Source organism: Anarrhichthys ocellatus, unplaced genomic scaffold (genome assembly GCF_004355925.1).
Source record: "Anarrhichthys ocellatus isolate YVR2014 unplaced genomic scaffold, GSC_Weel_1.0 scaffold14, whole genome shotgun sequence".
Classification (NCBI taxonomy): domain Eukaryota; kingdom Metazoa; phylum Chordata; class Actinopteri; order Perciformes; family Anarhichadidae; genus Anarrhichthys; species Anarrhichthys ocellatus.
In genome coordinates this window covers 712,114-727,381 of record NW_022280044.1, presented here as the reverse complement: position 1 = coordinate 727,381, position 15,268 = coordinate 712,114, and the positions used below count along the sequence as shown (strand labels likewise).

General features: G+C 42.0%; 1 protein-coding gene across 1 annotated transcript; it reads right to left on the bottom strand.

Moving 5' to 3' along the window:
- Window positions 1-9,156: 9,156 nt before the first annotated feature.
- Window positions 9,157-14,995, bottom strand: lratd2a (LRAT domain containing 2a). The gene has a single exon (XM_031853944.1). The coding sequence runs from the start codon at window positions 14,535-14,537 to the stop codon at window positions 13,713-13,715; it is 825 nt and encodes a 274-aa protein (XP_031709804.1). The 5' UTR covers window positions 14,538-14,995; the 3' UTR covers window positions 9,157-13,712.
- Between the last annotated feature and the right edge of the window lie 273 nt (window positions 14,996-15,268).

Here is a 15,268-nt window from a genome sequence, read left to right as displayed (position 1 = left end):
CCCCCCCCCCCCCCCCCCCCCCCTTTGTAGCAGCAGGGGTCATGATGGCACCTTTAACAATTTAAAAAGTCTTCAATCTCAGAGTCTGTTCTTTTAGAGTCTCTTGCTCTCAATAGTTGCTGGAATAAATCTTCAGCACGTTGGTGCATCGCAGGTCGGAGCTGCATGGCACATTCGACGGCACAGGATTGTCAACGTCGACAGGTCAGGAACACAATACCAGAGAAGAGGCGGAACCGGCAGACCCGTGAGGGAGCGATCTGGTGTACAGGATTCCAAGTTATCAATCATATTTGTAGTATTTTAGAAAGCAGGTTAAGGAAGGCACTTCTTCAGATTCTTGTTTCTCAGGTCGGCTGGATGTCCTCTCAGCCTGTGGAGATGTTCCTGCTCGCAGTGGGCCTTCGAGCCTGCAGACATTACAGCACAAATTACAGTCCTGGGTGAGAGACACAAAGGACAGGGGTGGGAAAGTCCCACTGCATGAGGAACTCAACGGTTAAGGCAGGTGCATACATGTTAAACTGTATGTGTTATATCAGTTATCTATTCTCTGTCAGTTAAGATTAACAGTTCGTTTTCCAGGCTGACTTGCAAACAGAAGGGTAATAAAAAAAATGCAACTGATTGTGAAAATAAATGTGATGATTCATAGTGAAACAGCTCAATAAAGCGCCAAATCATCCAGTCATTGTGAAACACTTAACTTAACAAAGGGAAGTGCTGCCTCACACACCCAACTTCATCCACCGTGTCAGCAATGCAGTGGTAACATGATGAACATAACATTACAGCCTTGAAGTGAGAATAAAGCCGCTTTTTTCCCAGTTAAAACACAACTGTCTTCATGGTCACCATGACTGGGCCACATGTACGCAAGGTGGTGATCTGTCTCCCAGGTGCTGCGCTGTGACTCTCGAACTTTTCTCTCATCCCACCTTTCAGAAACCTTTCACTTTGTCTTTTATTCGCCAGCTCAGATTCAATCCAAGACTTTCCCATCCTCCTTCAAGCATCTCATCATTAAACCAGGGAGTGTGCTTAATGCAATAACATGCATCATATCAGGTGCTGGAAAATGTTGTCTTCACACATCTTTTTGGGTTCCATTTTAGGCTCTGTTTAATTTGCATTATTATTATCTCCACTGCAGTCTGTTTATGCAGTCTGTTTTTAGACTTTCTAACCTTTCTTTGCATTATTTTGTCAACCTCTCTAGCCGCTATACCTACATCTCCTGTAATCTTTGCTACTCCCCTTTTCCCTCCATCTCCCCATCCCTGCCATTCTCTCTCTCTCCCTTCCCTGCAATAACTCTCCACTGAACCAAAAAAAAGGGAATGAGATGGCATGAAGAGAAAGCCGCAGGTGTCTATTGAAGTGCTGACCAGCCAGGCAGCCCACCTCCGAGCATCCACATCCCACAAGCCTGCATTTGTCTGAAGGTCGCACCTTTCCGAGCCACCGCATGCAGCTGCTTCGGGCCTCTGAGCGCGTGCAGACTAGCACCTGCCTGCTGAGCACAATCAAAAGAGCCGGGACAGACCGTCAGTCGCACCAAAGTCAAAAGATTCTCAGCTTGTTATTCATCTGTCAAGAGCAGAGCTAAGGAGCATCTCTGCAGGGAACAGACCAATCTGATATCTGTCTGTGATGTCCATCTTGTGTTCTTTTTCAGTCGATAGGTAATCAAAGTCATAGCAAAGAAATACAATGAGGAGATCGATGACTAGTAAAGAAAAGTGGAATAAGCTGGCAGAGTCCTGCAGAGAGACAGGACCACAGAAGTAAACATAATCATCGGAGTTACATGTCACATTGACATTGCGCTATGTGAAAGGAAAGCAGAGTGTGAAAACTCAATGCTCAAAGTTCAGCATTAGCTTACAACCAAATACATCATTTGTTTCAAATGCTATTGCCAAACATCTAACATTTCAGCCCTGCATATTGTGATCTTGTCTCAGATTTAAATGACTTAGTGACTGGTTCTTTAAGCCAGGCTGCAGATGACCCACTCATTCTGGGAGACGGCGGATATGCGATGATGGAAACTGACAAGAGGTTCATTTCATTTTGTCAGCTAAAACAAGATAAAGATGAGGTCGGCCTTTTAATCAACCGAGTTATGACTTCAAGGTTTTGTACCATTAAGGGAAAGTCTTTGTAAAGGTCATTCTCCTGCACTTCATAAAGACAACTTGCATTCCTTTCAACAGAACTTTAAAGGAAAGAATGTGAGTCTCCCTGTGCACCTTGAGGCCATTTCACCGCTGAGCAAACACCACTGCCAAGATCAAAAGGTCTAGGGCTAAGCAGAGGTCCAGCTGGAAAAGGGAGCCACACAGGTTAGGGAGGTTATTATTAAAGTATTCAACTATGTCTGGCTCAAGATAGGAGAAAATATTGCCAGTTGGGTCTGCCATTATAAATTACATTAAAGCAGCAATAATTGATTTGTTTTTTACCCCTCAGGGGCAGTGGGACAAGCTTAAAACACAACACTGACAAATCATCTTGTAAAGTTAGCAAAAATGTCCCTATTTATAGTTACATTTTAGGTCTCCACCTACTCCTGAGTTTTTAAGAGTCAAATGCTCTTTTATGTTAACTAGGTATTTGCTGACTTTGTTTTTGGTGTTGGGCAGGTAGTGGGTTTATCAGAGCTTTCTTTTTGTCAGAAACCGCTTCCTGCGGCTAGAAACAGAGTTAATAAAAGCGGTAAGAGTGAACAAAACAGTTAAGTTGAGAGTATAAAACCAAAGCAATCAGCAAAAAGGCCCTGAAACAGGTTTTAGGGATCAAAAGCGACGAAACAGCCTTTATTAATAGTCATACTGTGGTGTTATCTGCACAGATTACTAATCTATATTAAACCTTGGCCAACAACCTAACTTTCCACCACATTTTATGAAAATCGGTGCATTAGTTGCTCATATTTCCTGCTAACTGACAAGGAAGCAAAGGGGACAGGAAACTAGGTCTGAGTTAAAAAAGGAGAATTAGAAGACATATGGTTATCTTGCTCCCTCATACACATCCATTGTTAATAGCAATAACACTCCAGACCTGGCCTTCCTTTAAACACTCGTCATTTTACATCCCAACTGTTGACTTCTCTGGCCATCTGGTTAGCAGAAAAAAGTCTTTTGTATGTAGTGGTTATATCATCTGGAGTGTCAACTCCCTTTGATTGCTGGCGACTGTGTGTCTCTTTCACGTGCAGTCACATTGTGTGTTTGCTTCTCAGCCATCAGAAGAGCAAGAGCCTGCTCTCCGCGAACAAACTTCCCTGACACAGGATTTTTGTCAAGCTTGTCCGAGAAGGCAGCAATGCTACCAATTACCTCTGCGGAGCCAGCCAGCCGTCTCGCCAGGTTTGACAGATGACTTTGACCTCGGCAAATATGAGGACCCTCGCTTGGTTGACACATACGCCTGCTGTTGAAGGGAGAGGTTGATGGGTATGAGGTGCAGGTATGGAGGATGCAAGCCTCATTCTCAGAGTGTATCCAAAAGCAAGCCTCAGGCAGGCCAAGACACGTAAGTTGTCTTGATGGTATCTTTCTGAACGACCCCTGTGAATGCACCTTTATGCAGCTTTCCACAAACGCACGCATGTACACACAGTGGCCTTTTCCCCCCAATGATCGGGTTCATAACCTGCCTCCCGCTGGGCCTGAGAGCCGGGCCATACTCACACTGAGCTGTGAATGAATGCGGCTTCCTGCGATAACAGGCATTGAATATGAAGACTGAGTCGTGGCAGATATGTCGGTGTGAGGACAATAATGATGTTTATTTATATGGTAGCAGTTGTCAAAACAAACATTGCAAACTGCCTCTCGTAAAACCGAGATTAAAAAAAAACTAATCACAGGAATAAAACCAGCGATATCAACAAAGCAAACGATAACAGGACATTTATTTTTTGCTTCCAAACAATGTCGATGATTGAGCAACTAACTCTGTAACCTTCCCTTGTGTGTTTTGATGAGGCCGATATGACTCAACGCTAATGTGCCTCCATGGGATGGAGGGTGAATATGAAAGGCTGTGTGAACACAAAACTTTAGTTTCACCCTCCTCTACAGCCTCCGCACATAAGTTTAATAACAACTTAATGTACAGTCAGCGCCACACACAGTGGAGTACGTAACATCTAAATAAACTACTATGACCTACATGCACTTGGCAGTGCAATTAAAGCACACTTGGTGTTTTTCAAATTGTGGCACTGCGTAACTCTTTACGCTGTTATTAACATGCCATCTCAAAACATGCTGCTAAAACACCCTTAATCAGAATAAGGCTCTTGAGCTTTACGCTCCCCACGCAACTGACTTGATCCTTTGTTTTCTGTGCCGCTGTTATTATCGTAATCAAGCCTCTCGAAGGCACTGGAATTTCCTCTGCTTTGGCTGACACACCAGGCAGAGTGATGAAAATGCACCTCGTGAGTGTGAGCTCATTATTCTTGGCTTTACACACACTGTGAATATAAATACAGGGTGAACGTACCTGGGTAGTATAGCATACCTCGCCTCTGGTAAATAGAAAAGTAAATAATAATTCATTTGCTGAGTTACTGGGTTACCACATTACTGTGATCTTACTGTCTTTTCCTTTTCAGATTGTTCACAGGAACACAAAGCTAAGCTAAGAAAGAAAAAAATCGGTGTCCATTCAAATCATCTGATTGTCTAGTTAAGATGCTTAGAAATGATCAATTCAAAAATACATACCACAATATGAAACATAGTGTTTTCGCACAATGCCTTACTAGTATTTCCTGGGTGATTATTATGTTTCAAGGCTCCATTTTCCAACAGGGCCTGGCAGCAACAGCAGTGCAGGAGCTGGGCCGCATGGTGAGCACCAGAGGCACTGTCTTTGTCAGTTTATCCTCTACTCTCTCTCTCTTTACACAGTTTGGTGTAGGAAATAATGAGGTTCACCCCTCTCATGTCATCCAGTGATCTTTGAAAGAAATCTAAAGCGGCCACAACTCATTTTTTGGTAAATAAATAAATAAACAAGCAGCTGAAGATGCTGAAACGCTCCTTTCGAGCTGAGGGAAACTGCACAGTCGAATGGTAATTTGAATTTTTATGAAATATTTGTTATTATACATATATTGATTATAGCTGCTTTTAGGCAAGGGTTTTTTGAATAGATACATTTTCATACACAGAGACAGAATTAAAGCCACAATAGAGGGCAGAGTTTACTCACATATGCCACAGGGGTGACCCAGCCAGCTGTTACCCTAACTTGCCACACTCCTGGCATCTGGAAGCCACACATTTATGCAAATGAGCAGCAATTAGTACCTGGAAGCTCATTTGGCCTAATGCGTTCCCCAGATGTGACCAGATCAAGGAGGACAGAGTCAGGGGGTTTATCTCCTGAGGGTAAAATTTCATGAATACTGATGTGTCGTGTAACACGCTGGCTGACCTCCCTGCATTCAACACTCTGCAGAATTATGTACAATACCAGAGGAGTCAATTCTCTCTTTTGGCAAAGCTGTTAGTGACAGCACCTCGACCGCCTGTGGAATCATTAGCAGAGAAAGCTCAGCATATACTGACTCTATCTGAGCAAATGGCCTCTCTGAAGAGACAGGTATGGCAAAGCCCTTAACTCTGTGGAGAGAGACCCAGCTGCCAGCTCCTGCAGCTGATTAAGTCACTGGGGACACCCAAGTCCCGGCTGATTATTAAGCATAAAAGTCCTCTTTCCATACACACCGTCAGTCTTTGGTCTTGGATCATCTCATAGAGACGAAAAACAACCCAAGATCAGCTTCCAAGAGTGATCGCTCGGCGTCCCACTTCAATCGCACAATGAAGGCAACAGTGACTCGCATTTTGGAGCAACACCTTGGTCCCCAGATCTCCAGACAGATGGCATGTGCCAGTTAGAGCGTGCCCTCAGCTGTCGGCAGAGAGGGGCTGTGGCTCCACAATCAGCTCGTCTATACACTCCATCTCATCAGAATTATATGACCAATATGCTCCTCTGCCATTATGGTCTATTTGCATCATGTGCTCTTCCAGTCCAACAAAAGAGAAGACTAATATTTGGGTAATAACCTTGAAAACCCCCTCTACAATTTATTTTTACTTATGCTACTATGAGAGTGCCTTTAATCAATAATTAAATTAGAAAAGACACATGTCCACCATACTTTCTCAAATGGCCACAAGTCAGTGGATTTAATTAGAAAGATGGGATACAATCACATGAACTGAAGAAAATTACCTTTTGTTTGAGGATAACTGAAAAGTCTCACATGCATTCATAACTAATATGAAAATTGGCAAATAGGGTGCAGTACATTTTTCTGTGCTTTCAAGAGCATTGCACTTTGAACAGGTAATTACTGAGCCAGCCTCTTGAAAGTTAGCTTAATTTGTTTGTCAAGGGGGAAAGCTGCATGAGGAGGAGAGGCAGAATGCTAATCGATTGTGGAGTTGCTCCTTCCCGCTGTTTTCCTTATCTTGCAACCTTTTATTCTCTACTTTAAAACAAATGAAGGCTGATTAGTTTAGACAGTGCAACAACTGTGGCCAACAGGGATTGATACCAGCACAGTCTGTGCAGAGGCGGCCACATAATGAAGATGTAAATTGATGCCCAGCTGTATTATGTACCCAAGATCTGGCAGACACACTAACATATTGCATATTTATACTTTATATTCACACACAGACAAATACATTTAGATCACTCTGTTCTGCTCTCAGATATTTTTTATGTGTAAGCAGGCCTGAGACAGCACACTCAATACACCGTCACTTCACACAGTCTGGGATTTATGCAAAATATGAGTTGATGATTCAGACCTTTGATTCATTTTAGGTGTTATTCAACATCAGCAGCATGTAAATGTTTCAGTTTAGATTTCAAGCTTTTACTGGATGAACTCATACTTACTGTGGTGGAAGATTAATGTCCCTGTGATAAATAAACATGATGAGAAACTTCCAAATGTCTTTTATTGAACAGACACAGAATAATTCAGCTGAATGATCAGAGCTCTTTCCCCACGGATGGTTCGGAGGTCTAACAATGAGTCAAGATTTTAGCTTCTCACAAACTGAACGGCTTCTTCCAGCGGCACATTATCTCGATTATCTTGATTTTACAACATCTTGATAGAACTGAAGAAACACTTTAGAGACTCTGCAAATGAGGATCGTTAGAATTAGGGTGAATTGAAGACATCAGAACTCAATAACTTGAAACAACTGCACAGTCTTTAAACCATAAAAAGGAAATGATTGCCAAATGAAATGATGTAACTATCCAGATGTTCAGATAGGAGCAGCTAATTGATGAAGGGAAAACTCTGGTGTCCTTGTAAAATACACAAGAAAGAATGGAATTCAATCACACTAAAGACTTACTTGTTGTGGCGTTGTGCCCTTTCAAAGGTGATCTCTGTCTGCATGTACAGCTGTGTCAACAGATAAGCGAGGGATAAAAAGGAATTATTGGACAACCGCGTCCTTTGACTCACACACTCTGCTCTTGTGTGCACTAATTTAGCAGCTTAATGGTGCATTAACCCTGAATAGAAAAGCCTGTATTGTTGGGTTACAGTATGTAAACATGGTCTTGATTTCCTCCTGTAATGCAGCAAAGTGACCTTCAAGTGTTCCATAACATGAATGAATAAAGCTGTTGCTATACGGATGCATCCAACGCATCCTGTTAGTCAAAGACTTTACAGCTCTAACAAACATGTTGCCAAAGCTTTACATAAACAGGACTTGATTTGCTTGCGTTTACGTAGCTGATGCTAATTACCTGGAAGCCAACTGAGATCATTTCAAACAACTCAATTAATGTGACTTGGGTGCCCCCCCGGCAAACACTGAGCCCTATCATCTGAAAATGATCAGTTCAAAGAACCACCAGCGAGTGGTGCCATGGGAAAAAACCGGGGGGGATAAACAAAGCCGCGGCACACAATGAAGCCACCTGCCTCTTCGGCATCTAAAACCACACAGCTGTGCCACTCCGCTGTGGACCTCAAATGAAAGAGCACAGCTTCAGGCGGCATTTCGGGTGAAATACTCTGGCAGCGACCACAGTAATTGGAAATGGAAAAGTTTTGACAAATTGAATCCAGGAAAGTGTTGCAAATCTATCAGAGGCTAAAGCCAGCACATTGCTGAAAAGCAATTCCTAAACTTGAAGGCTAAAGAAACCATGACTCAACAACAATGCCTGAAAAAAAAATGTATAAATTGTACAAACATTTTTTTCTCATACTTTGATAGAATCTTTAAATTCCGCTTTTAAAGGAAGACTATGTAACAAATGAAAGAAGAATCAACACGATCTTCCTCTTACAATGAAAAGTTGAATTCATAAGCAATAAAACTGTTCTGCTATGACCACTAGCTTAGCTTATGATAGCTTGCATCAGCTAATGTTGCCAAACTTTACACTTTATATATATATAAACATTCAGAGTCAGATCGTTGACTTTTTAGAACTTTGTGTTTGTGCTACTGTTACACATATTTAACTTGTATCCTGTAACTGCTGCTCGTGGCCACAGCGGCTGCTCTTCAGCGAAGAACCTAATCATGCTCTAACATGTCATCTCCGGATGGCCGCCTACCAAATATCTCATCATTCACCATGCCAGTGATTCATTCTTTTGTTTGCTGCAATGCATTTTTTGTTGTTTTTTTCATGCTAATACAAATAAAACAGTTTAATCATTCCTCCTTTCAAAGTGTTTTTCATCAACCTACCAGGACAAGTATGACATCTCAGTGTTATAGTTGTCCTCGAGGCATTGGGGGGGTGTTCTGGCATAACTCAAACACACAATGAGAGGCTGTGTTGCTATTGCGGGTGGCTGTTACTCACTCCCAGCATGGCAGGTGTAATCACATAACGTTTCCCAACCTCTTCTCTGTTAGTCCACACAGGTCAGGCCACAAAAGGAGTGGGACTTGAACCCTAAAACATTTACAAGCCTTTGAATGTCTTCATGCAGTTCAGACTTTCTAATGATCTTATTAACACTTGATTACTAGAAAAAAAGAAACCCCGGGTGGGCCTCCACGTTGAGCCCTGAATTGGGTCCTTTGTTTATTTTGTCATAGAAGTATGAGTTTGTGTAGGTGGGTGTACTTTTTAGATGCTGCACTTACTCAACACACTCACTTTTCTACTTTTTCACAGCTGCATTTTCAAATGCATTGCGATGTAGTTATTGGGTCGTGTCACGTCTTCCATTTTATAGTGAGAAACAACAATAGTCATTTACAATGTTCCAGCACTATTGACATTTTATTTTGATCATTAGAGGAGTAGTTAAGCATTTTGAGAAAGTCACTTTCTTGCCAAGAATTAGATAAGAAGATCAATACCCCTCATACCTGTACAGTAAATATGAAGCTACAGCAGCATATGGTTAGCTTAGCTCATCATAAATAGTGAGAACAGGAGAAAAGAGCTAGCCTGGCTCTGTCTAACGGGAATATAATCAACTTACCGGCACCATTGAAGCTCATCAATCTTTTATTTATCTTGTTTGTTTAAGTCGGTACTAAAAGTATACATATAAAGTCGAGCCATTTATTTTTGTCTTACTGATGGAAAAGGAGCATCATTGCCTTCATCGTCATAATTCGCATTAATTGAACATAGAAAACACTGAGCTGAAAAACTGACAATACTTGTCTCTCGGCTCTTGTATCGAAAACCTTTTTCTGAAGAGTAAAAAACTCAGTTTTATGTGTTGGTCTCTAATGGTCTGCCAAGTCTTTTGTTTGTGTTTACAGAACAGGAAAAAATCAGAGTATTTTCTTTTTTTCCCAAAGCTAAATTACCCATGTGGTGAAAATGAGAAATGGACCACCTCAAGATGAGCCTCTCCAACAGGTTATTAAGGTTTGAGCATCTTGGCTGCTAATGTGCATCCACTTATGAACAATAGTATGTTTGGAGGAATGAACAGATAGGAAGCAAGCATTTTCTGACAGAGAGCTTGTTGAAATGCTTCTTTCCATTCCTCATCCACTGAATACCGCTCACATACATACAGCTAATTATCTTTAGTATGTCTGCCACAGTGGGACATGAATGCTGGTTTCTCGCTCTCTGATAATGCAACTAATCTCATCAGCATCCTATGGAAATAAACCAAACACAGTATAGCAGCAGACGGCTGAGGTACCTGTAGGCGAGCGCTGACAGTTGATTATAATTGGGTTGCCTCCACCATGTCCAAGCTTTCACATCCCATCAAGAGGAATGGACTGGGAGAGAGTTGATGCTGCTTCACTGTAAGAGCATAGTGCACCCTCCAAGTATACTACAGGAGGAATGCTCTGTATAAAAACGAAATACACCTTGTGATATTAATTTGGGGGTTGTAAGTTGTCATATTATGAATATTTATTATAACCAAGAGAAAAACATCTACCGATGCAATGAAAATAGTTCTACTTGTTCTATAAATTTGTTAAAAATCAAGTTCAATTTGTCTTTATTCTAGTGCAGCGACAGACATTTATATTTGTTGTTTCAAGACAAAAACACGAGACAATTCATTCTGCTTTCAGTTGGAAACAGATGGAAGCTCTCATGGTAGCTGAAGATGTGTTTCACTTGCTTTTAAGACAATGAGGTTTTTAGGATGTCACTATAGACAGAAATGCCTCAGTAACATTTTTGACAGTGTTGGTATGAAAGCAAAGAACCAAATAAAGGTAATTTTCATCTGTTTCTCTAATTACTTTTTTTCCCCCCTCTTGTCAAATACTGAATACTTTCACCTCTCCAGACCTTTGAGTGGAACAGCTTGAGAAAGAAAACAGGTCACATCTCATGTTCACACTGAGGACAGAAGCTGTGACGAGGGGTCACGAGTCGACATCGCTGCACTTTAAGGGGTCGCAAAAAAACAAAAAGGGTTGGGCAAAACTGCACTGATGTACCTGGAAACTACAAACAACACACAAACAGCAGACACCAACCTCGCCTCTTCACACTCAAGTTCATCTGACATGAAGTTCAAATTCAGCCAAACATCTCAAGAACCAGGTCCTGCAACGCACAGCTCAACTATCGGAGTTTTCACCTCAAATACAGGATGCCTCTCGACACACAAGATGATAAAAACCTCTTTGCAGCTAAAGCAGCAACATCTGCACTCCTGTCTTGTTAAATGGCTTTTAGTTCAATATAAAATGGTCTAATTTACTTGGGAAACGCTTAACTTCATGAGACTCTGAGGAGGGTTTAACATGTCCTAATTTGATTCGAGCACTGCCAGGAACATCGGAACAACTGCTGGGAAAATGCAGCACATGGGGGCTAAAGCAGACAGATAGCTACCAGCGTACCATACTGCATGTATCATATGCAGCATTTAAGCCTGGTTGTTCCCTGTGGTCATTATGGAAGTCTATTTAGAGATTTGACAGACCATCATAGATGATGCCAATAGTTCCAAAAGTTCAATAGTCTGATTTATTTGAAACTGGAGGTCAGACTGCTGCAGGTTTTAAGCTGTGGGTTTATGGTTGCTGCATGGAGCAATTTAGTGCAACAATGCAGTAGTTTCTGCATTAAAAACTGTAGTCATTTGAAAAATTGCTAAAAATATTAGTATGATTTCTTTTCAAGCATTTCACCTGAACAAACATGAGAAGCTCTGAGTTGGAAATGGATGTTAGCCTTGACAGTAACATTTCAGTTCTCTTAAAGGGAATAAACTATTAGAATAAATGAATATGAGGAAAAACTAAAGATAAGAATTGTAACAGTTTCTGATGCGAGAGAATCACTGATGGAAGGCTGCAGATAGCAACGGCTTCTACATCGATAACTAAAGCTTATCACTGCCATCATCAGGGCACAGTGAGCACTCTTTCCATTGATGCAATGTTGTCTCATCACACTGAGGCTATAAAAACACGCACAACGTTATCTTGTGCTATTCAGGGCTGAAAACAAAATACTGTCTGGAATCCTAAAAAAAAAAATTATATGAAACAACAAATTTAGTTTATTGATATTTTGGTCGGTTCTAGTTTAATACTAAAGCTGCAAACATCCATTGTAGTTCTGATGAAAATAATCTAGGAGGAGCATTCTGTAAAAAGTGTTTCATCCAAACATCATATAAGCGGCGTATTATTCCCGTTATTGCTCGTCACTTTGTACCCTGAATGCAATCATTTTGTCCATACCTGGATACTGTGGGCAGGGCCGCAAATAGAAATTCTGGGTCCCTTGAGGATTATTGCTTTAGGCCCCCCTTTATGAATTTACTAAAAGTTTGTCAGCTGTCAGCCCCAGGAATCATCGCAATCATTCACCCTAACATAGTGACAGTGCTGCTAAACTATCAATTTGTTTTCATCATCAATTAATCTGACGATAGCTTTTTGTTGATGGTTTAGTCTATCAAATGTCATAAAATAAAAGTTTCCCAGAATCCAAGGTGACGTCTTTGAATACCTTGTTTTGCCTGGACAACATGACAAATTACAAAGACATCCATTTAACAAATTATATATAAACAGACAAAGAGCAGCAAATCCTCACATGGGATGAGCTGGGATCCGTTAATGTCTTTCACCAACGTTGCCAGGGAAATGATGAAAACAATCGGGGAGAACCAAAACAGTTGTTGATTATGAAAACATCATCTGAACATAATCACCTGCCTATAGGCGGATAGGCAGGTGTTCTTGATAGTCTGGTTTTAAACAGACTCGGCCTGCAGCATACAGTAGGTTACAGTGGTGATTCCTCAGGTAAAAGCGAGCTAATCTTGCGAGACCTAAACACCAGGATTTAACCCCAATTAGCTCGCTATAACCCATGAACCTGGTCGAAACACTACGCTGGTGAATCTGATTTGTCTTAATATCGTTAAAGCTAAGACTATTTGCTTTTTAAACCCATTTGACTTTTTTCTAAGAAACACAGATCACAGGAGGGTGACAGAATGAGCATTTTAAACACACAGCTAACATGTGTAAGAAAAACAGCATGACAGAGGAGTCCTTTCAAAAAGAGACAAGGGGTCATGGTTTACTTGAACTTTGGGTACAGTTAGGACAGACTTTGATGAGTGTAACACAAAACCAGCTCCACAACGTTCATTCCAACATGTGCTGGTGTGAGAATTACCCATAAAAAAAATTAAAAAAAGGCAGAAAAAAATCCTCCTTGTATTCAGCGAGCAGTGAGCTGAGGGAGGAAGCTAAACCACACAAGGATCAAGTAACAGGACGCACTATGAATAGAGAAACATTCACTCTACTTACTGGATTGTGACAGTCTGATGTGTAAAGCTTTTATAAAACTATACATTCTGTGTGGAGAAGCTGTCCGAGCTACAAACAAGCATATCAACTAATTCAATTAGTTGAATTTTTTCCCAGATAATTGAGTTCAAAACTGCTAAGGCCATTAAGCATCTGAGGGATATTGATTGTGGCTTTAAGGCATTAACATTGTTTCACACTTATGTGAAAAACATAATTAAAATGACTATGTCCCAGTAGAAATTATGACACGTGTGCTCCAATTCAAAAATAAAATGAAGGAGTGAAGGCTCGCTATAGATTAAAGCAGGGTGTAACAGTTCATGTTTGGTAAAGGCTACTCTACTGGCAAAGCAGTTATTGTGAAAAGCATCAAAAAGGGGGAAGAAGCCACCATCAGTCAGCGCCTGGCTCACTTTTTATCTCCTCCACGCTGCTGAAGTGAGCGGCCAGCTCCCGCAGCACGGCCGACCTGCCCAGATGATCGTTCCTCCTCTTCTCCATGATCATGTCCTCCAAACTCTGAAACTCCAACATGTGCGAATGTTTGTCGGACTTGACTACTTTCAACCTGTAGGGCTGTTTGCCTATCCGTATCTCCCCGCCCATTTTGAACTCCCTCTTGCCGAATCTGCACCAGGCGGCAAAGCACTCGGAGTTCCTCCAGCTCAGCTCTCGGTCCTTTAAGCCCACTTGCTCCATCGCGTTCTGCACCACCATGTCCGGGCCGAGAGCTTTGAATTTGTACAGGTCATTCACAATCCTACACCTCCTCCCTTGACTTGCATCTGTCAAAAAGCTGTTTTTCACCTCTGCTCTGTGCAGGTGCACCACCTGGAAGTCCCCCACGTACACAGCCCAGTGCGGGAACTGACCGGTGGCCACAAACTCCACCAGGTCACCTGCTTTACATTTGTTTAGTAGATTCTCAGGGGAGTAAACCTCCAGGTGGGCAGACTTGACGCTCTTCTCGTAAATGCACTCATCTCTGTTGTAGACGGCGCACTCCACCTCATCGCGCTGGTCGTATTGTTTCTCTTCCTGATTCGGGTCCTTCTCTTTGCCATCGACCGCGCAGCCATCCTCCAGCTCGTCGTCGTCGTTCGAAAATATATAGGAGACGCCGATCCGTGGACCGTCCTCCGTGTCCACGCCGTTCGGGTCCACTGTGGGAACTTCTGCGTAACTTAAATGTGATAGCTTGTCCATCTGGTTCCCCATGCCGCTCCTCACCTGGCAGCAGCTTGTGTAATACGCTCTGATACCGTAAGATGTTACCGGTCGCCCAACATCACCTCCATCTGCCACAAACCCTGAAAGGTTGAAACGTCATTGCCGTCGGACAGGTTTGAATCCAAATTACGCATAAGTATGTCTCCGTGGTGTGGCTACCGGGATAGCCTGTTAGTACCACATCAACAAGTGGAGTTGAGAGGAGAACACAAACTGGTTTCAAATTCAGCGAGGATAATGATCCGTCAGGTGTAGCCTCGTAGACTCAACTGCTGTTTCCCTGCGTAAAGTTCTGTCCGCCGGCTGTCACATAGGAAACAATGAGAGTTAAAACCCAGATGCTCGTATGTTTGTCTACACCGCCGTTCAAATAGTCCACTGTGATGACGGTGTATACATTGCGCACTGTGCAGCAGAGATCCGGCCGGCGCGGAACTGAAAGCGGATCTGGGGCTCGGCATCGCCACAGCGACTGTCTTCAGCTACACTGCTCCGCTTTTAAAGCGGAAGTGCGCGTAATTTTCTTCACCGCACCTTTTAATATCCTGCTCCTCATCTCCAAAATACTTTAATGCTGGTATGAATGTTGCGCCTTTGTCAGAACAGTTTTAAGCGTAGACATTTTTATATTGTGCTTTCATTCAAATGAAAGACAAACTTGATGTCTAGGGTAAAAAAAATATATCTTAGTGGTCTAAAAAAAATGTTTCTCCATTTTA